The 21614-nt window shown below is 37.4% G+C and overlaps 1 protein-coding gene and 1 pseudogene across 1 annotated transcript in view; one reads left to right on the top strand and one right to left on the bottom strand.

Moving 5' to 3' along the window:
• Nucleotides 1-2772: 2772 nt before the first annotated feature.
• On the top strand, nt 2773-3198 carry LOC119513982 (annotated as a pseudogene).
• A 2696-nt stretch (nt 3199-5894) lies between these two features.
• Nucleotides 5895-21614, bottom strand: part of TAF15 (TATA-box binding protein associated factor 15) — a 31652-nt gene continuing 15932 nt past the window's right edge. The window contains 10 exon segments of the mRNA XM_037808827.1: nt 5895-6096; nt 7406-7542; nt 7544-7932; nt 8043-8131; nt 8256-8337; nt 8974-9066; nt 16047-16176; nt 17219-17328; nt 18525-18557; nt 19176-19210. Coding sequence (XP_037664755.1) covers nt 6057-6096; nt 7406-7542; nt 7544-7932; nt 8043-8131; nt 8256-8337; nt 8974-9066; nt 16047-16176; nt 17219-17328; nt 18525-18557; nt 19176-19210 — 1138 coding nt within the window. The 3' untranslated portion in view covers nt 5895-6056.

The raw sequence follows: 21614 nt of genomic DNA, 5'->3' as shown, positions 1-21614 counted from the left end.
GTGTATGTTCCTAGCCATAATATTTTCCTATTCCCCACAGTGGTTATTTCAAACCTCTGCTATTCTCAATCTTGTCTCTTCAAATTTTGTCATGTCACTTCCCTCTTATTAAATAAATAAATAAATAAAAATAGACATCAGATGGAGCTACCTCAATTTTCTGACACTTCAATAGCTCCCTTGTAGAGAGTAGTTAAGAGCACAGGCTCTAAGGCCGTCTGCCTGGGTTAGAATCCTGGCTCTGCCACTTGCCAAGATGCGATCTTGGGAATGGTTCTTATCCTCTCAGAGCCTCTGTTCTTCTCTGTACCTGCTGGAAAGCCACTTCCCAATGGTAAAATTATTTACACCATCCATCTCTTTTTTGAAATATTCCCTATACCCCCTTCCCTCATAGTATTGTTGTGAGAGTTAAATGAGTTAATGCACATAAGACATTTATAAGATGGCCTGGAACATAGTAACCTCCCAAAAAATGTTAGTCATTTGTTACTATTATTACTAGCATCTGCACTTATCCGTACCTCCAATTACAATGCAAGAGGTATTCTCTTCTAAGGTAAATCTTCCACCAGAGTTCTGGATGCCATTGCTCCAAGGGATCTGAACATCAATTACCCCCCTTTTCCTTCCAAATAGTATATAAATATGCTCAGTTATCACCTATCTAAAAAATTACCTTCCGCAGCTTATATCCCTATCTAGCTACTTTTCTTCTCACCTCACCCCACCCCATATCCAACCACCCTTCATAATCAAGATTCTTAAATAGCTGTCCACATTAGCTGTCTCCATTTCTCCAATTTCTATTATTCATTAACCCACTTTAGTTTGGGTTCAGAATTCAATTCTCAGAAATACCAGAAAAATAAAATTAATGCAAACTAAGGACCATAGTTAATAGTACGTTATAAAACTATAAAACATTGTAATATTCTTTCATCAATTGTAACAAAGGTACTATACCAGAACTAAGAGTCAATAACAGGAAGGCACAAGGGGTATGGGATTTTTTTTTTTTTTCTGGAGCAGTGAGAATGTCCTCAAATTGATTATGGGGTGAGTGCATAATTATGTGATTATACCAAGAGCTACTGATCATACGCTTTGGATGGATTGTATGGTGTGTGAATAAAACTGTTTAAAAAATTCAATTTTCTATCAAAATTGCTTTTGCTAAGGCAGTGGTTCTCAACAGGTGGCAATTTTGCCTCCCAGGGGACATTTGGCAATGAATGAAGACATTTTTCATTGTCACAACCAGAGAGGCGTTTACTGGCCATCTAATGGGTAGAAACAAGGGATGTTATCTGGCCCAAAATGTAGATAGTACCAGGTTAAAACTCAATTTTGATTAAGATAATTTACAACCACCATATTACAAAATATAATGAATGCCTTCTAGCTCTTACATGTCTTGGCCTAACTTGACCACACCTGACACCATTTGCTTCTCCCTCCTTAAAATCCACTCATCCCTTGAGTTCCATTGACCACACCTCTCTAACCATTCCCAGCCTCTTTTCAGGATGCTCTTTTGTTCATCTCTTAAATAACACCATTTCTCAGGGTTCTATTCTAGGCTCTTCTCTTTACATACTGTCCTCCCAAACCATTTAGAATCAACTGGGGCTCTTCGTAAAAAATGTCCAGACCTCACTCACAAATTTGTTTTGAATAGAACACAGACATTCCAAACAATGCCCACATTGTTTTTAAAAAATGTCTTTGCTGATTCTAGTATACAGCTAGAATGGAGAACCACTGCTCTAGGCAGTCTTGTTTTAATCATATCCATTTTCATTTCAATTAATATTTATATATTGATGACTCTCAAAGCTGTATTTGTAATAGATTCATTCAGTCAGTAAACATTCACTGAGTACCTACTCTGTGACTGACACTGTTCTAGGCACTGGGGTAGAACAGTGAACAGTCAAGGTTCTCGAATTTAACAGAACCTACATTTAATGGAAGAGACAAATTAACCACAAAAAGATCACTTCAAATAGCCAAAAGTACTGCTGAAGACATTACAAGAGGTGATCTGTGACTGGGGAGAGGGGTATTATTTTAGATAGAATGGTCAGGAAAGACTTGGGAGCGTGGAATTTGACTCTGAATTTGATCTGTGGGAAGAGAATCCTAGACAAAGGGAAGAGCATGTGCAGAGACACTGAGTAGAAGCATATTTGGCCCTATCAAGAGCTGTGACCAATGTGGTTGGGAAAGGTAAGAATGGATAAATGTCAGGAGGTTGGAGATGGAAGAAAAAGCCAGTTCCTATACGGTTTTGTAGGTCAGGGTAAAGAATTTATAGTCTATATGCAAGGAAAATAACTGAAAGAGTTTTAAAGAGAAGCATGACACATGGTCTGATTTACATTTTAAAATATCATTTAGCCGCTTTGTGAAAAAAACAGATTTTAGAGGGGCAAGACTAGAAGTAGGGAGACCAATGATAGGCTACTGCAATTATCCAGAAGAGTTGATAGTAGCTCTTGGTTACAGGATTGTAACCAAGAACATCGAGATGGTTTCAGAATATATTTTAGAGGTATAATTAAAAGGACCTGTATGTACAGGGTGAATGAAACATAGAAACCAAAGGATAAGTTTTAGGGTTTTGAGGTGTTCTGATCTGGATGGATGGTGGAGACATTTAATGATGTGAGGAAGACCAAGAAACTGATTTGAAAGAGAGATCAAAAGTTCTATGCAGGGGCCGGCTGACGGTTACAGGGCTGAGGCAGTGCGGACAGCTGGCTGAAGATGAATGTCAGAGGACTTGGATCTCAGCTAAAGGACAGTATTCCAGTTACCGAATTTTCAGCAAGTGGCCCTTTTGAAAGTCAAGACCTTCTTCAGAGAGGATTTCCTTGTGTGAAAAATGAACTTTTGCCCAGTCATCCTCTTGAATTATCAGAAAAGAATTTCCAGCTCAACCAAGATAAAATGAATTTACCACACAAAGAAATACCCAAGGTCTGTTTGCTCCACTAAAATTACAGATGGAATTCAAGGCAGTACAGCTGGCTCAGTGGCTTCCATTTCTTCCAAGCTCAAACTTTTCACTGGATATTTTGAGCAGTTATAATGAGACTATCGGATTTGAAGATAATTCTTAACAATCCATCACAAAGTGAAGTAATGGGAGAACCACACTTGAAGATTGAACATAAACTTAGTTTACTGTAACACAGTTGTGCTGTTAATGAAAACAGGAACTGCATCTTGTTTATAGTCAGATACTATAATTTGATGTACACAACATTAGAAGTACTGACACATAAGAATTTTTGCCTAAATGTTATCAGTGATTGTTTGAAATTATTTGGTTCTTTGGTTTATGGCCATGTGACAACTGAAAACACTAAAGGAAGGCAATTTTAAAGTCAGTTTTATATTAAAACAGTGACCTTCTAAGTCTTTGAAAAATCATTGCTCATGAGTATTATAAATCCCTCTGCAGGTTCCAAATAAACCCATTTTCTAGGTATTCCATAAATTTAATTTTGAATAATCATTATCTACATTTGAATGTGTAGCCTTCAGGGTAGCATCTTTCAGAACAAATATTTCTAATTGATTTCATTGGCAACTTCAAATTAAGAACAAAATATTATGTTTATATTTTATCCTGTTTCAGTATCAGCCATTAGTACTCATAAGAATATTTGCTTTATTGATACTATTTTAAATTACAATATTCTTTGATTCTTTCAAGCAGAAAACTATAAAAGTTCAGAGGTTTTGATTGTGGTCTTGTCTTTAAAGTGAAAAAATAAAAAGTAACCAGAAGTATATTAACCTGTGGTTCTTCATAGATTTCATATATATTAATACAAATTTAATGTTACTAAGTAACACTGTTAAAAGTAAACCTCATCTTTCCTTATTCTTGCTTTATATATCACAAGATGCTTACATTTAAAAAATTGTAACCTTCATACATACACTCACATAGTAATTTCTTTAAAAATTTTCACTAGGCTTGTTTTCTTATGAGGTATTCTTTATGAACCTGGTACACAAAAATTAAAGATTTTTAGAAGATTAAAAAAAAAAGTTCTATTCAGTACATGTTAAGTTTTGAGCACTTATTTTACATCCAAGTAGAAAGTTCAAATCATCAGCTGGATATAATCCAGAATTAAGGTCAGGACTGGAGACATAAATTGGGTAGCCATCAGTATGTTAGATGCTATTTAAAACCACAGCCTAAATGAGATTGTCCAAGGTAAAAGTGAGTGTAAATAAAAAAAGAGAAAGGGGTTTGGAAGAAGCCCTGGGAAACTTCTAACATGTAAAGGTCAAGCAGAGAACTAGTCAACGAAGACAGGCACATCAGTAAAGTAGCAAGTCAGCAGAGTGTGGTGTTGAACACCCCTTTTCTCTGAGCTGCAGATCTGCACATCCAACTGCATATTCCATGTCTCTACTTGGAAGTTTCACAAATGCCCCAAATTCAACATGCCTAAAACTGAATTCAATTTCCTCATCCTGCCCCCAAACTTGTTCCTTTTCCAGTGTTTTCCAATTCAATAAATGGAACCACATCCATTCATTTGCAAAGACCAGAAACCTCTTTCCTCCCCGCTGTTTCTAACATCGAACCAAATTATGTCAAATTCCCTTTTCATTTCTCAAATCCATTTAGTTTTCTCCTTACCCACCGTCACTATCTGAGCTCAGCCAAATTCATCCATCATCTGACTTACCATTCTGACTCCAGTCCAGCCTGTCCAATTTATTCTCCACAAGGCAGCCATAATCAACTTGCAGTTGATGCCACTCAAATCAGAACCAAGCATGTCCTTGCTTAAAATCTTTTAAAGACCTCCTATTTGGAGACAGGGTTGAAATGAAATGCAGGGGCATTACAGGGCTTGTTTACCTCTCCAGTTTTATCTTTTGCATGTCCACCCTTGAAATCTTCCTTCCAGTCACAATGGACTCTGTACGGTGCTTCTGAAGTGCAGAGCCTGCTCTCCACTCTCTCTTAACTCCTGATTTGTTCATGTCACTAGTTTCCTGCTGGGAAAACCATTTTCTCATTTCAGCCCTGTGGGCCATTCCTACTCTTCCCTCAAGACTCTCCAAGGCTTCCCTGATCCCAGATGCCTGGCTAAGTGTCCTTCTAAACAACCCTTAAAGCATCTTGTACTGATCCTTACTGGGACCCTCATCAGACTGTTGTCTGTTTACTTGATCAGCAACATATCCAGCAAGTGGTCCAGGGTCTTACCCATAGTAAAGGTAGAATTAAAAGTTCCTTAATGAACATCAAATAATATACCATATACATTGTTATCTTAAGCCTGGCTTATGGAATCCTTACCCTTCCTAAATGGCCCTTAGATCTTCATACTCCCAGCATCTAGAACACTGTACTAAATACATGATTCTCAACTATAAACTAGTACTTAAATTGACTGTATAGGAATCACCTGGTGAGTCTGATATAAAGATTTCCAGACCTACTTCTCTATCTCCCACCAAAATTCTGATCCAGTAGACCTGGGGTGAGGCCTAGGAACCTAAAATTTTAGCAAACTCCTTGGGTGATTCTGACTTGCCATCATTCTTGGGAACTACTACCCTTAAACACAGTAGGAGCTCAATAAATATTGCTAAAAGTAATAATTTACTAAATGAGAAGTTTACCGGACTGAAGGAGAATTCACTTCCTAATTCTTCAGGGTTAGAGTTCGCTGTAACTGAGTCCTGAGTGTGACAGAACAATGCACTAAGGTACAAAAATCCACAAAAACAAGCAGCCTTTATTGCAGTATTACAAAACACTTTCCATTTTGGCAATATTTTACAACGCACTCAGCTTCAAGGGTTGGGAAAAACAAGGTTGGAAACTAAAAGGGGAAATTTCAGTGGACATTTCTAAAAGAAAAACTGTCCCAGCCCTCCCACCCAAAATAAAAATCCAAATGTCACTTAATTTCACTACCCAAGAAGAGGCCACGAGGAAAGCAGCAGGCAAAACTCTGGCAATTTCACTATGGATCATGTCAGAGACAAAGGAACATTCCAAACAGTCATCAGTAAGGTCGGTTGCGCTGATCATTTCTGTAGTCGTTTCTAGGAATGAAAAATAAAGAGCCAGACTAAATTCTAATTTTTTACCAAAGGATCATCAGACACTTTTTCAGGCAGGGTGCTGGTGATTGGCATCAGTTAGACAATGAATTTCTGTAAAGATGAGACCATGCCTAATTTATTTCTATGCTCCTAGAAGGTATTTAATAAATATCAGACTAATTTACCAGCTTTAAGACCCACAAAGTCCCCAGAAGAAGCCTTGCTATCACTAACTCTCCTAAATTTTTCTGCCTAGAATAAGGACTCCAAATCACTAAGGTATTTCAGGAGGTCAGAGTCTGCACCAGTTTCAGCACTCTAAACAGAAGAGTAGCATGCTGGAACAAGCAAGGAAACACTTTCATGTATGAATTCTCAATCTGCCACTGTTAACGATGTGACCTTAGAGAAGTTTCTAAAGGTTTCTAGGTGTGTAAAATGGGAGGTGTATCCACCTCATGGGGTTGACAGAAAGACTACAAATAAAGTATATAAAGACACTCTCACAGTGTCTGCCACACAAGAAGTGTTTGAGACATGATAATTAAACTATTAATAGTTAATAACAGCTAACAATTATACAGTGCTTATTATGGATCTGTAATTATGATGACAACCTAATACAACTCTATGAAGGCGGTATAATTATTAGCCTCATATTACAGGCGAAAATACTGATGCTCCAAAAGGTTAAATAACTTGCCTAAGGTCATACACCTAAAAAGTGGTGGAGCAATGATTTGAACCCAGTCTGGCTCCAGACTCCGTGCTCTTAAGTCATGCTATACTACTTCTCACTACCTATACTGCCTCTGGCATACAGATGCTTAGTACAATAACTGACTTTACTTTACATCACTGTTCCTGCAACGTTTTCTGCCTCAACACCACTCATGTTCACAATGTATTCCCAACAGTACCATCAATGGAAAGTGTATTATCAGAATCTCCAGAGACAACTGCAGGGCAGCAGAATGTGCGATTTGGAAAAATAAACTCCTATGAAAGGTGGGCTCTCTCTCCTCATTTAAACTAAGAATTCCTGATTGACATAGTTTCAAATTATCTCTCAATCTCAATTTTCTTGAAGGAAGAATAATATAAACACATATGCACACACCCAAACAAATATAAAGACTGAGAGGAATTAAATGGATCTTCTCTATCCTAATTGAGAACATAGCCAATGGGAAAATTCAAGTTACAAAAAGTTGGACCAAAAAAAAAAAAAAAAACAAAAAAACTGCCCAGACTCTAAAATCTAGGAGCAGAGAGGTAAAAAGGCTACCAAGTACATTCTAATACTCACCTTCCTCCCATTTTGCCTCCATAGCCGCCACCTCGGTCTCCTCCATAGCCGCCACCTCGGTCTCCTCCATAGCCGCCACCACTTCTGTCTCCTCCATAGCCGCCACCACTTCTGTCTCCACCATAACCACCCCCCCCCACTTCTGTCTCCTCCGTAGCCTCCTCTATCTCCTCCATAGGCTCCTCGGTCTCCTCCATAGCCTCCTCGGTCTCCGCCATAGCCTCCTCGGTCTCCTCCATAGCCTCCTCGGTCTCCTCCATAGCCTCCTCGGTCTCCGCCATAGCCTCCACGGTCTCCGCCATAGCCGCCACCTCGGTCTCCACCATAGCCGCCTCCTCGGTCTCCGCCATAGCCGCCACCTCTATCCCCGCCATAGCCGCCTCCTCTGTCCCCACCATAGCCACCCCCACTTCTGTCCCCACCATAACCACCCCCACTTCTGTCTCCACCATAGCTGCCTCGATCTCCACCTCTGCCGCCACGACCTCTGTAGCCCCTCTCTCCTCCGTAGCCTCTCCCCCGGAAATCTGCAAGGTAGAAATGCAAACCAATGAGCCCAGCAGAATAACGTAAAGCCTTCTTTCAATGCTAGTCAGAAAACAAGCACCATGTAGATGCCATTTAAGGGCTGACCCACCTCCTCCTGAGGGACGAGAGTCCTCTGGTCTGGGCTCATTGCATTGATTGCAGGAATTTCTTCGAGCGAAGTTCATATTTCCACATGACCTGAGAAAGGAGGAAAATGAAATGCTCCTAGAGAGTTGCCAATAGATTCAGAACCCACTATTGCACCCCCTCCAAACCTCAATCCTAACCCTTACTCCCCCCCTAAATTAAATGGGATACTTACGGATTAGGGCAAACCCAGTCCCCGCTTTTGGGGTCTCCACCTCTCCCCTGAAAACCTCCACGGCCTCTATATCCTCCACGGCCTGGAGGAAGTAGGAGGAAAGGGGAGACATTAAAGCAGCAGACATTAAAGCACCAGATGAAAGAAATAAGAGAAAGTGTCCATCAATAATTGGGCACCCCCAAAAAAAAAATTAACCTTTATGGCAGGACGTTGTTAATTCTTTGATATGAGCATTACTTAGTAAATACAGTAAATGTGGGAACAGACCCTGGGTACACAACACAGTGCAAATAATGCACTAAAAAACTTCAAAGTCCATTTTCTGTAACACCCTACTTAGTTTGAGAATCTCAATGATAAAGATTAAGTGAGAAGACATATCCTAAATTTGAAGAATTGAAATCCAATAAAAAGAAACAAGCTGGTAGTAGGCTTACAAACTGGACAGATTAACCCCCTAATTAGGTATCATTTTAAAAACTGCCTACTAATTTTCAGGTGAATAACAAACTGCTATACAGCTTTCCAAAGGGATTTCTGGAACATTCTCCCACTACTTTCTGAGCTATTATAACTTTTTATTTAGTACCCACACCTTATATTAAGACAGACCTAGGAGAAAAAGGGGTAGCAAGTTTCCACACAGAGACAGAACATGGACTCAAATTCAAATGCTCTGTATAATATCCAGGACTGTGAGCAAAGAGCATCTTACCTCGCCGCCCTCCACCACTTCCACCTCCTCTCATAAATTCAGGTCTTCTGGTGGCAAAGGACACTTTAATGATGTTGCCATGGAATTCTTTTCCTAAGAAAAATGAACATGGTTTGAAGAAATGCCAGCTCAGGTTCCTACTCCACACCTCCACTGCCCAACAGAACTATAAAACTGTTTTGGAAATGTTTCATTTCAGAGGAATAAGGCACACTGCAAGTCCTTGCAGAAATTCAAACTTACTAGCGTTCCAGAGAATCGAGATAATAGTGTAAAACATATACAACCTATCAAATAGAACAAATCTATCACTGAGAGATAGTCACTTGCTAGGCTAAAAGAAAAAAAAAAATCACACCTAATATTTTTAAGTGAAAAAAGCCAAATGTAGAATAACATTTGTAGTATGCTACCACTTATTTTTTAAAGGGGATGCGTGCATGTTTATTTGTGCTCACACATGTGTACCTATATATCCACATGTATGCTTGTATATGCACTGCCCACTGTGCATATCTCTCAGGAGGGGAAATGAAATCACTGGAGATCAAAGGTGGAAAGGAAACTCATTTTTAAATACATACTCTTGGTGCCATTCAAATTTTTTTAACATGTGCAACCAGTTATCTCAAAAAATTTGTATATATGTATATACTTACGTACATGCATGCATGCACACACACATACTTTTCTTGTGCCCCGGGATCTTAGGAACAGGAATTAATCTTTTCACTTTATATTAAATGAGAGAACTGACGTAAAAGGAAAAGGTTCCCAAGAATTCATAAAAAGGTTGTGCATCTAAGAAGCCTTAGTTTCCTGACCAAAGCCGTAATCATCATTATGGCAAGTTACTTCCCATGAAGTCAGATGGTATGACAAGCACTCTGACACAGGTAACAACTAATGGATCAATATTCTAAAAACTGTAATAAATCTAACTATTGAATTAGGTTTAAGAGGCTCATTTGCCCTGTGGGCAAAAGTCACAACAGTTTCTGAACATACCATGAACACAAGGAATTGCTTTATGAGTCACAGAAACTATGAAAGAAACAGAAAAGCAAGGAAGAATGGACTTAACTTTCAAGAGCAAGATGATGAGCCCTGACAGATTAGTGCAAAAAATTAGTAAGAATACAGAGGTGGCGACAGGCTATCACTATGTCAACTTTGAAAAAGTAAAAGAAATGCAATCGTATTAGGGGGGACATGGGTGCAATAATCTCATAACTAGAAGGGAACTCAGTCTGTGAATCCAGCATGGTTAAGTACTTTAGAGACAGTGGAGCCAGACTGCCTGAGTTTGAGCCCTCACTCTGCCACTTACTCTGTGATCTTGGAAATTTAGTTTCTCTGTGCCTCAGTTTCAGCATCAGTAAAACTGGGATAATAGGGAATATGTCTCATAGGGTTACCTTAAGATTAAATTGAATTAGTACACATAAAGCTCTGAGAACTTTGCCTAGCCCATAAATCATGGTAAATATGCAGTAAGTGTTAGCTGTTATTAAATCAGGGGCCAACAAATGATGAGTTTGTGATATGGGGAAATGCCTACTATGTTAAAATGTTAAGTGTCACACATCCATGGCCAACTGATTTTCAACAAGGTTGCCAAGGTCATTCACAATGGGGAAAGAACAGATGGTGCTGAGAAAACTAGATATCCACGTGCAAAAGAATTAAAGTGGACTTCTACCTTATACCATATACAAAAATTAACTCAAAATGGATCAACAACTTAAATATAAAAGCTAAACCCATAAAACCCTTAGAAGAAACATAGAAGAAAATCTTCAGAACTTTGTATTAGGCAATGGACTCAGACTTTATACCAAAAGCATGAGCCACAGAAGGAAAAAATAAAGTGAACTTCAACAAACTTGAAAACATTTATCAAGAAAGAGAAAAGACAAATTACAGAATGGGAAAAATATTTGGAAATCACATATCTGATAAGGGTTTATTATCCAGAATATATAAAGAACACCTACAACTCAACAACCAAAAAACAACCCAATTAAAAACTGGCCAGAGGACTTGAATACACGTTTCTCCAAAGAAGATATATTAATGGCCAAGAAGCACATGAAAAGATGCTCAACAAAAATAGTCATTAGGGAAATGCAAATAAAAACTACAACGAAATAACACTCCACACAGTGCGATGATTATTACTAAAGAAACAGAAAATAAGTATTGGCAAGGATGCATAGAAATAGGAACCCTCTTCATTGTTTATGGGAATGTAAAATGGTATAGCCACTGTGGAAAATAGTTTGGCAATTCTTAAAAAAGTTAAACACAGATTATATCATATGACCTGGTAATTTCACTTCTAGGCATATACGAAAAGAACTAAAAGGGACTCAAACAGATAAATGTACACCAATGTTCATAACAGCAAAACAGCCAAAAGGTGAAAGCAACTCAAATGTCCACCACAGATAAATTGATAAAGAAAATATAGTATAGTCACACCATGGATTATTATTCAGCTGTAAAAAGGAATGAAGTTCTGACACATGACTACATGGATGAACCTTGAAGACATCAGGTTGAATGAAATAAGCCAAACACAAAAGGACAAATATTTATCATTTCACTTATATAAAATACCTAAAATAAACAAATTCATACAGACAAAAAGATTTAGAGATTAGCAGGGGCTGGGGGTGAAGAAAAGTAGGGATGGGGAGTTATTGTTTAATGGGTACAGAGTTTGTTCAAGGTGATTAAAGTTTTGGTAATGAATGGTGGTGATGGTAGCAGAATATTGCAAATATAATTAATATCACTAAATTATACATATGAGAGAAGTTAAAATGTGAAATTGAATGTCTTCTTAAAAAATATTATAGGAGAACCTAAGATGGCAGCTAGGAGAGACAGGACAAAACACCTCCGCGAAAAATACTAGATAAAAGCCAGAAAGTGACCCAGAACACCAGTTCCAGTGATGCACCAGCTGGACAAGCTCTGCTAAATCCACAGCGACCATGCACTTGGTGAAACCGGGAGTCTGCGTTCCAAAACGAGTGTGAACCTGCTGAATGTCTGGCAGCCATGCTGCAGTGTGGGGAACCCATGAGTTGGCGTTTGGAGGCGGACTAGTTCTTTTTTAAAAAAAAACAAAAGTGGCTGCAGATACGGCAGTGAGAACCACACAGTGAAGCGCGGCAGGAACAGGCTGTGCAAATGCCTCATTATCTGGCGTGGAAGATAGCCTTTCGTGGACCCACTGCTAATTGTCTCAGAGCGAGGAGGGCAGAGGAGAGCCAAAAGGAGAAAAAAACCATGCCCCTTGCAGCCATCTTCCCGGCTGGCTGGGAACGCTCCTGTGCCGGAGCCACGGACCAGAGCTGCACCAGGGGACCCAGTATGACGGGAAGTGTTTCCCGCAACACCACACACACACCACAATACCGGGCGTGGACAGTGGCCTTTCGCGCACCCACAGCTGGTTGTCCCAGAGCTGGGAAGACGGAGCTGTGCAAAAAGGGGAAGGTTAACACACCCTATTCAGCCATCTTTACAGCAGGCAGAGAAAACCCCTGCATGGCCCAACAGCCCAGAGCTTCCCTTGAGGGACGGCGCGCACTTGTGACGTAGCACAGCCTTCCCCCAACAGAGGCCCTGGAACGGCACAGCTGGGAAGAGAGACCAACTCGGAAATCCCAGGGACCCTACACCAATACCAAGGACTTGTGGGTCAGTGGCAAAGACAATCTGTGGTGAGACTGAAATGAAGGTTTAGACTCTTGCAACAGCCTTAAATCTCCTGGAACACCTGGGAGGTTTGATTATTAAAGCTGCCCTGCCTCCCTAACTGCTCAGACACACGCCCCACATTCAGGGCAGACAGCACCAACAACACACCCGAACTTGGTGCACCAATTGGACCCCACAAGAACCAGACCCTCAACACCACAAAGACAAAGTTGGGGAGAACTGATTTGAGGGGAATAGGTGACTTGCGGACACCATCTGCTGGTTAGAGAAAGTGTATGCCACCAAGCTGTAGATTTGACAAATTAGAGATTGGGGTTTGAATAATCCATATCCTAAAAGAACCCTATCAAGTAAAGCAAATGCCAAGAACCCAAAAACAACAGAAAATTTTAAAGCACATGAAAAAAACAGACGATATGGATAACCCAAACCCAAACACCCAAATCAAAAGATCAGAGGAGACACAGTACTTGGAGCAATTACTCAAAGAACTAAATAAAGACAAACAACAAGGGCATAGCACAGGATATAAAGGACACGAAGAAGAGCATGGAACAGGATATAAAGGACATGAAGAAGACCCTAGAAGAGCATAAAGAAGAAAGTGCAAGAGTAAATAAAAAAATAGATGATGTTATGGAAATAAAAGAAACTGTTGACCAAATTAAAAAGATTCTGGATACTCATAGTATCCAGACTATGAGGAAGCTGAACAACTAGACTAGAGGAAGCTGAACAACGAACGACTCAGCAACTTCGAGAAACACAGAATGGAAAATGAAAGAACAAAAGAAAGAATGGGGAAAAAAATTGAAAAAATCAAAACGTATCTCAGGGATATGACAGATAAAATAAAACGTCCAAATTTAAGATTCATTGGTGTCCCAGAAGGGGAAGAGAAGGGTAAAGGTCTAGAAAGAGTATTCAAAGAAATTGTTGGGGAAAACTTCCCAAACCTTCTACACAATATAAATACACAAAGCATAAATGACCAGCAAACTCCAAATAGAATAAATCCAAATAAACCCACTCCAAGACATATTCTTATCAGACTCTCAAATATTGAAGAGAAGGAGCAAGTTCTGAAAGCAGCAAGACAAAAGCAATTCACCACATACAAAGGAAACAACATAAGACTAAGTAGTGACTACTCAGCAGCCACCATGGAGGTAAGAAGGCAGTGGCATGACATTTAAAATTCTGAAAGAGAAAAATTTCCAACCAAGAGTACTTTATCCAGCAAAACTCTCCTTCAAATTTGAGGGAGAGCTTAAATTTTTCACAAACAAACGTGAGAGACTTTGCTAATAAAAGACGTGCCCTACTTCAGAGACTAAAGGGAGCCCTACCGACAGAGAAACATACTTCAGATACTAAAGGAAGCCCTACCGACAGAGAAACAAAGAAAGGAGAGAGATAGAGAAATTTAACAGACATATATAGAACATCACATCCCAAATCACCAGGATACACATTCTTCTCTAGCGATCACGGAACTTTCTCCAGAATAGATCATAGGCTGGGACATAAAACAAGCCTCAATAAATTTTAAAATATTAAAATTATTCAAAGCACATGCTCTGACCACAATGGAATACAAATAGAAGTCAATAACCATCAGAGACTTAGAAAATTCACAAACACCTAGAGGTTAGAAATGAGGGGGAGATGAAAACATTCCGGGATAATCAAAAGCTGAGGGACTTCATCACCAGAAGATCAGTCCTGTAAGAAATGCTAAAGGGAATTGTGCAGGCTGAAACGAAGGGACACTAAGCAATTGACTGAAACCACATGATGAAATAAAGATTTCCAGTAAAGATCACATGGTAAATATAAACACCAATACTACTGTATTTTTGATTTGTAACGCCACTATTTACTTCCTACAGGATCTAAAATACATAAAGTGTAACGATATATCAGTGGTTTTGGACTCAATGTAAAATATGTAATTTTTGACAAGACCTACTTAAAGGTGGGGGAATGGAGGAGTACAGGGACATAGTTTATGTGTCCTACTGAAGTTAAGTTGGTATCAAAGAAAACAAGATTGTTATAGACTTAAGATGTTAAATTGAAGCCCCACGGTAAACACAAAGAAAGTATCAGAGAATACGATCATAGAGATGAAAAGTAGAGTATGGGTTACGAGAAGTGGGGGAAGGAGCAATGGGGAGTTAATACAAATGAGTGTAGGGTTTCTGTTTGGGGTGAAGGGAAATTTCTAGTAATGGACAGTGGGAAGGTGATGGCACTGCAACAATGTGAATGTGATTAATCCCACTAAATGGAATGCTTGGGAGAGATTGGAATGGGAAGATTTATGCTGTAGATGTGTTTCCACAATTGCAAAAAGAACACAGTCTAAATAATGACAATTAAATGCCATAGATGATCCTGGACAAGATCTAAGAATAGAGGAGAAAAGGCTCAAAAGGACACAATTGGGACAAAAGGAAAAAAATGAAATATAGAATGTAAGCTTTATATCAATGTTAAATTTCTTGAACTTCTTAACTGCACTTAATGTTATTACATAAATGAATATTCTTGTTCATAGGAAATGTATATATGAATTATATTATTTATTCAAGGATGTGTGCAACTTGCTCTCATATGTTCAGAAGACAGAGCAATAGATGATGGATGATAGGGAGAGAAGGAAAGAAAGAAACGGTAAGGTGACAAAATATTAAAGTTGGTAGACCGGGGTATCGGTGGAAGAGGGTTGGGGTATGCTGGAGTTCTGTGTATGGGGTTTGTATTATTTTTGCAACTGTTCTTGTATGTTTGAATTTATTTCAAAATTTAAAAAAAAAAGCATTATGAAAAATTTCAAAAATAAAAGTTAAGCATGAAACAAAACTGCATTTGGAATACAGTGATATTATTTAAAAACACATTTTAAAAGACTAGAAGGAAAGTTAATAAAATATAATCAGCAGCTACCTGAGTAGAGGATTAGAGATGCTTTTCTTCTTCTACTTTCCCATATTTTCTTATTTGCAGAGGAAAAAGTCTTAACATTTCTTCTAAGTATGTATTAACTTTACATTTGAAGGTAAATTAGTCTACATTTAAAAAATATATAGATTCAACCTGGTCAACTATACACCTTTATCAGGGTGCCCTCAAGCACAAGGCATGAATAATAAATATTGTAGACAAACAAGGGTAGAGAGTTCATATCATTTTTAAGATATGACAGAAACTCTTAAAGATTATGGGCAAATACAAACATGAAAATAACCACTGACTACTATAACCTACTTTGACTTCAAGTCTAGAAAACATTGATCCAAATTTTATGTTGAAAACTATATGAACAAGCATACCATCAAACCAATCAATAGCTGCCTTAGCTGAAGGAGGGTCATCAAATGACACTGTTGCCTCCCCTTTTGGCTTTCCCGTGTCCTTGTCTGTATAAAGATTTATCATTGGTTTTCCAGTCTTCTTGTTTGTCTAAGGGTTAAACAAGATGGTGTCAGACAACATTTTAAGAGTAAGTGATCATTACCATTTAGACAAAGACTTATTTTTTTTTTAAAAATTCACACATCCATATTACAAAATATGGCACCTAATATAAAAATATAGTTATCTATATGTATGAATAAGAAAAACTCTTCAATCTGTATTAAGTGAAAAACCAAACTCTAAAAATGATATATATTCTATCATTATATCTTTTATCTACATATAATTTCTTTAAACCCACAAACTGTAAATGTAGATAATGCTTCACATAAATACATACCTTCTAAAACACAGAAAAAGGTTGGCAACAATGTTCACCAGCAAACCAAAAGATAAGAGATTTGGCTGGGATGAGGGTGAGGAGATGGGAGACAAGGGGGAATTTTTACTTTATCAGAACTGTGTGAATTTTTTTTACATATTTCTTATGTAATTAATTAAAAAAAAAAAAAAATCCCCAGGAAGGGAAAAAATGAGTGATTCTGCAGACACCAAATCAAAAACATTTGCAAATTTATTCCAACCAAGTGCTACAATCTGCTTAATTCTAAATACTATTTTCTAGTTGAAATATGCATGATATGGTGCAAAATACACAAGCAAAAAATAAATGATTATGAAATAAAGTATTACATATTGCACTAACATGTCTCACAGACATTAAATAATAAAGCTGTTAATAACAACTTGAGTTTGCATATATTGGCATTTTAGAATCTACAAAACATTATTTTCAATCTTACTTGGTTCTTACAACTCTTTGAGGTAGGTAGGGACTATTTTTAGAGCCCTAGGATTGAAAACTAAAGCATAGCTAGACTATAGAAAGGTAAACACAGGCAAGGAACAAAATCAATCTATACTTAGCAAATTTAGCAAAGGCCAACAACCATGGGTGGAGCACATCCATTAAGGCATTTTAAGAGACAAGCCTTATTTGAGTATAGGCTTATTATGTAATCTATGTATCTTCACCAGGATGTTAATAATTACAGGATTTTTAATAGAAGGTATAATTCTTACTCACCTTGATAATTCCTATTTGCTTAAAGAACTCCCCTACTTGATCAGTAGACACACCCTCCCCAAGTCCTTGCACAAAGATTGTGTTGTTATCTGAATTATCAGATTCTGAATCTAAGGGGGAAAAAGTTATGGTTAATTTTAGATATTTCTTGATTTTACTACATCCTGTTTGGTAATCAAGAGCAATTAATTGATAGTATAATATCTGACTTTTTCTACAACCAAAGGAATAGAAGGACCAATATAAGAAGAACTATATATAGACATGAAAGTAGCCACAACCATTATTTGGTAGCAGATCAATTCTTACAGCTAAACTTTAGGTGAAGTGGATCAAGGCCACCACTAAGTAAAAGACATAGACTAATTAAAGGATAGCTTACAATTCTCATTCTTCAGGTTCAGATATAAGACAAAGGCTCATAAAGAGATGAAGTTAGTATAAATTAACATCCCTTTCTCTGGAGAGCTTTAATTCTTTATGGTTAACCAGTGCTTTTAAGGCTTTCTAGTAGAACATTCCCCAAATCTGGTACTTCGGACTTCCAGCAAGTCAACCAGAATAGCTGGGTTCCCATTCATTGCAATAAGCTTTGCATACACCAGAGGGTAGGGGCACCTTGTGCACACACCTTACCTTACACGCACACTTTTGCATTAGTACAACAAAGTAAGAAAGATGTATAAAAATTCAGTCCATCAAGGGATAATTCAGAAATTGCCATCCATATAGAATACTTTGGCATCTTAATAAAAACAAAAGTTCTGATTTCAATATATATTAAAATTTTTTGGCTCAAATAGATTTCTAACCTCTAAATCATAACAACTTTCAAAAGCCTCCATGAGTAAATCTGTATCCTTCAATTTCATTTAAATATAAAAAGCCAAATGAAATTAGGGACCTTTGCCCAGAGTAAGACAATTCTCACACATATGAACTCAGGTTTCTTAAGCCCACTAAGAAGACTACCAATCTGATACAACATTTCTTACACACAGCTTTTCTACTTCTAATCATCCAACAATACCAATTTTCTCATTAAACCTGATTTGTATTAATTAACCAATGATAAGTAGCAGCATTCAAGTATTTCTTCAAAGAAGAAGAAGTAGAGCATGTGAAAGCTGCAAACATAGCAATTTTCCCCAGTATACTTTTCCAATCAATCTCAAATACTGGCAGCACTTACAAAATTGTCTTCCTCCTGTACTAACCCCTCCAAACACACACTCTTCTTTTCAAAAAATGCAACCAAAACTAGCATTCTTTTAACTGCAAAGTTACAAACTACCATAAACCTTACCAGCATCTGGTCTGGGCCCATAATCCCTGTGACCTAAGGAAAAGAAAAGGAGGAACAACAACAAAAAAAAGCTATTTAAGGTACTCACTTGAAAATGTAAAAAAATAACAATACTAACCAAGACATGAAAAGTCAATATTTCCAAAATCCTTGAAGGTCAACCATCACAGATTTACAAAATATATAAATTAATTTTTATTAAAAGTTTAAGAAATCAAGATGAGTATCAACATTTCCTTAAACTTGTCTCAGACAGCACCCGCTACTTTGGAATTAAGCTAGTATCACTTTTGTTAAGCTCTGGTTATGAAGGCTGATTGGAAAACCCTAATAATTTAAGAACACCATGTCAGCTACCTTTATAAAAAAATGTTTTGTCAAAATTCAGTGACAGTCTCATTGGTCACCACAGACTCTTTCATGCAAATTCACTGTGTAGAAACCCACTAAACTATTTAAGAGATCATCTTTGGCTTTATAATGTTTATTCTGAAATAAATCTGTGTGTATATATATATAATTTTTTTAAAGCACACAACACACCAGCCTCAACAGAGTAAGAAAGGGCTTAGACTGCGTCTGTGGGATATTGGTGGCTTTTAGATTTATACTGCATTTCCACTGAAACATTTTGGGATACTCAGCACTTACCACCAAAATTTTTGAAGCCACCGCGGTCACCACCACTGCAGAGGAAAAATTGAAGAAATGATTTCTTCCTTAAGTCTCTAATGTGCTGAGCCCTGGGCTCAATCTACACTTAATTGTCATAAGTAGAGAGCCTAGGGAAACAGTAGCACCTCTAACTTTCCAATAAGATCCATTTCATAGACTTCAAAATATTGTTTCTATCGAAGTGTTTTTCCCAAGGATCTATTTTGACAAGGGTGCCTTTTCAAGCTTACTATATAACATATCTAATACACTCTTATTTTAAAATCTTCCCAACCCCAAGCCAAAGGGATATCATTCAAATAATAACTTAAAACTGGAGGCACAGTATGAAGAATGTTAAACCAAAGCAAATATTCTTTCCAAGGAAATATTTTTAAAATATGAGGAAAAGGAAAAAGAAAGACTAGAAGAATAATATAAAGCAAGGTTAAGATTTTGATAGAATGGGAAAGGTGAAACCTTGAATATTATGTTCCTTTTGTGATATCAAATAGTGGGTTTTATGAAATGAAGAAAAAAAGTGAAGTACAAATATACACAAAAGTTAACCTGAATGAAAGTAGCCCTAAATTTTCAAATCATTCAGAAATCTGATAAAATGAGGAATAAAATAAAGCATAATTTAAAACTTCCTTCCTAGTCCATACTCAATATAATATCCTAGACATCTCTTCATATCAGAGCTACTAAAGTTTATGCTGCCAAATGCTCTGCACACCAATCCACAGAGCACATCAGAGACAGAATGCAACATTCTCCAATGTAATAGCTACCCACAAGACTTGGACTTTATTTAGCACATTTTCAAAACCAGATAATCAATGGTCCTCATGCCCACAGCTTTATGTAAGAAATCTAATAAGGTTTCACTTTTCAAGAAACTCTTTAACCATCCATTAGAAGTTTCTTTGACTGAATTATGTAATTCTCCGAAAGTCAAACTATATGCTGACAAAAACAAAAACATCCAAAGCTTTCAGATGGTGATATCCAATCTTCTACTAGCACACATCTTCTACTATAACCCAAGAAATTAATCCAATATACTAAAGCATTATATGCTTAAACACCTCTGCTTTAGTGATTATCCTCTGGGTGGCTTTTATGACTAAACAAGAACACAAGCTTCCTTTGTAATAAATCTATTCTATTATCTTGGTGTATAAATTTTCCCTTGCAACCAGCTTAGGAATAGTCACATGCATTCTAATTTGCTATCCATTTTTATTTGATTTCCAGAAAGCCTAGAAAGCAGGAGAATAAGACTATTTCAAGGCTATGTAGACAATGTGAAACTCAAATCTTTCACTGGCTTCCTAAGGAGTCTTAAGACTCAGAACAGTTCCCAAGTCCTCCCTACACTTCTAAATGATATGTACATCAGTACTTAAGAGAAGCTAACAGGGGAGATTAAACTACTGAAAACCTTATTAAAAGAAACCAAGACACCTCAGATTTCTTCAGACATGATCATTAGAACTCCAAAGAATGATGAGAGAAAAGAACTAGTAAAATATTAAGCCTATGTTCCTAATGTCAGGAGGTTGAAGTCCCCAGACTAAAGTAAACTTTTTAAATAGGAAATTGGAGGTCACTGTTTTCACAAGTGCTGGAAGACATACCTATTATTTACTTTGCTGTCATCTAAATGAAGAACCAAGTTGTTTACCTGGCCACAATGGAGGGAAAATATGCAATTTCAAACATCAGCTAGTTCCTATGATTTTCATTCTGGCCAGGAATATAACTTCGAACAATTTAAAAAAAAAAAAAGGGCATACCTCTACAGAAAGAAAGGGATACAAAAACAAGTGACATGTGAATTGGTTTATAATTTCCTATCCCTCCATATAATGACATTTAACTTAAGCCATCTTTACTAAGCATTTCCTTTGAAAATAAAGCAGGTAAAGATTTCAATACAAGGGCCATAAATATGAAAACAACATAGTGTGCTGGAAAAAGTACTAATGTTCAAACGAAGTGATTGAGGGTAGAATCAACTACCACTAATCAGTCTTGAAACTATGGACAAGTCAGTAATTCTCCTTGGGTTTCAGTTTCCTTCTTTACAAAGTAAGGGTCTACACCCTTCTTATTCAAAGGGTGGTCCATGGAACAGCAGCATGGGAATAGGCTGGGAGCTTCTCAGAAATGTAGGAAGGATCTCAGCCCCTACTCCAGACCTGCATCAAAATTACATTTTAACAAGATTCCCAAGTAATTCATATGCACACTGAAGTTTGAGAAGCACTGGTCTAGATGATTTCTAATTCTATGTGAAGCTTTCTTTAAGTTCAAATGTTTCCATCATTTTCTCTTTCCTTATTTAATACAGTAAATAAACCGAGTAGTGAAGAATTAACAGAAGATGAGCCTGTAGTTAAAATCTTTCTTTCAAACTTTGTAGTCAAG

The sequence above is a fragment of the Choloepus didactylus genome, chromosome 18 (genome assembly GCF_015220235.1).
Source record: "Choloepus didactylus isolate mChoDid1 chromosome 18, mChoDid1.pri, whole genome shotgun sequence".
Classification (NCBI taxonomy): domain Eukaryota; kingdom Metazoa; phylum Chordata; class Mammalia; order Pilosa; family Megalonychidae; genus Choloepus; species Choloepus didactylus.
This window is presented reverse-complemented; position numbering and strand designations above follow the sequence as displayed.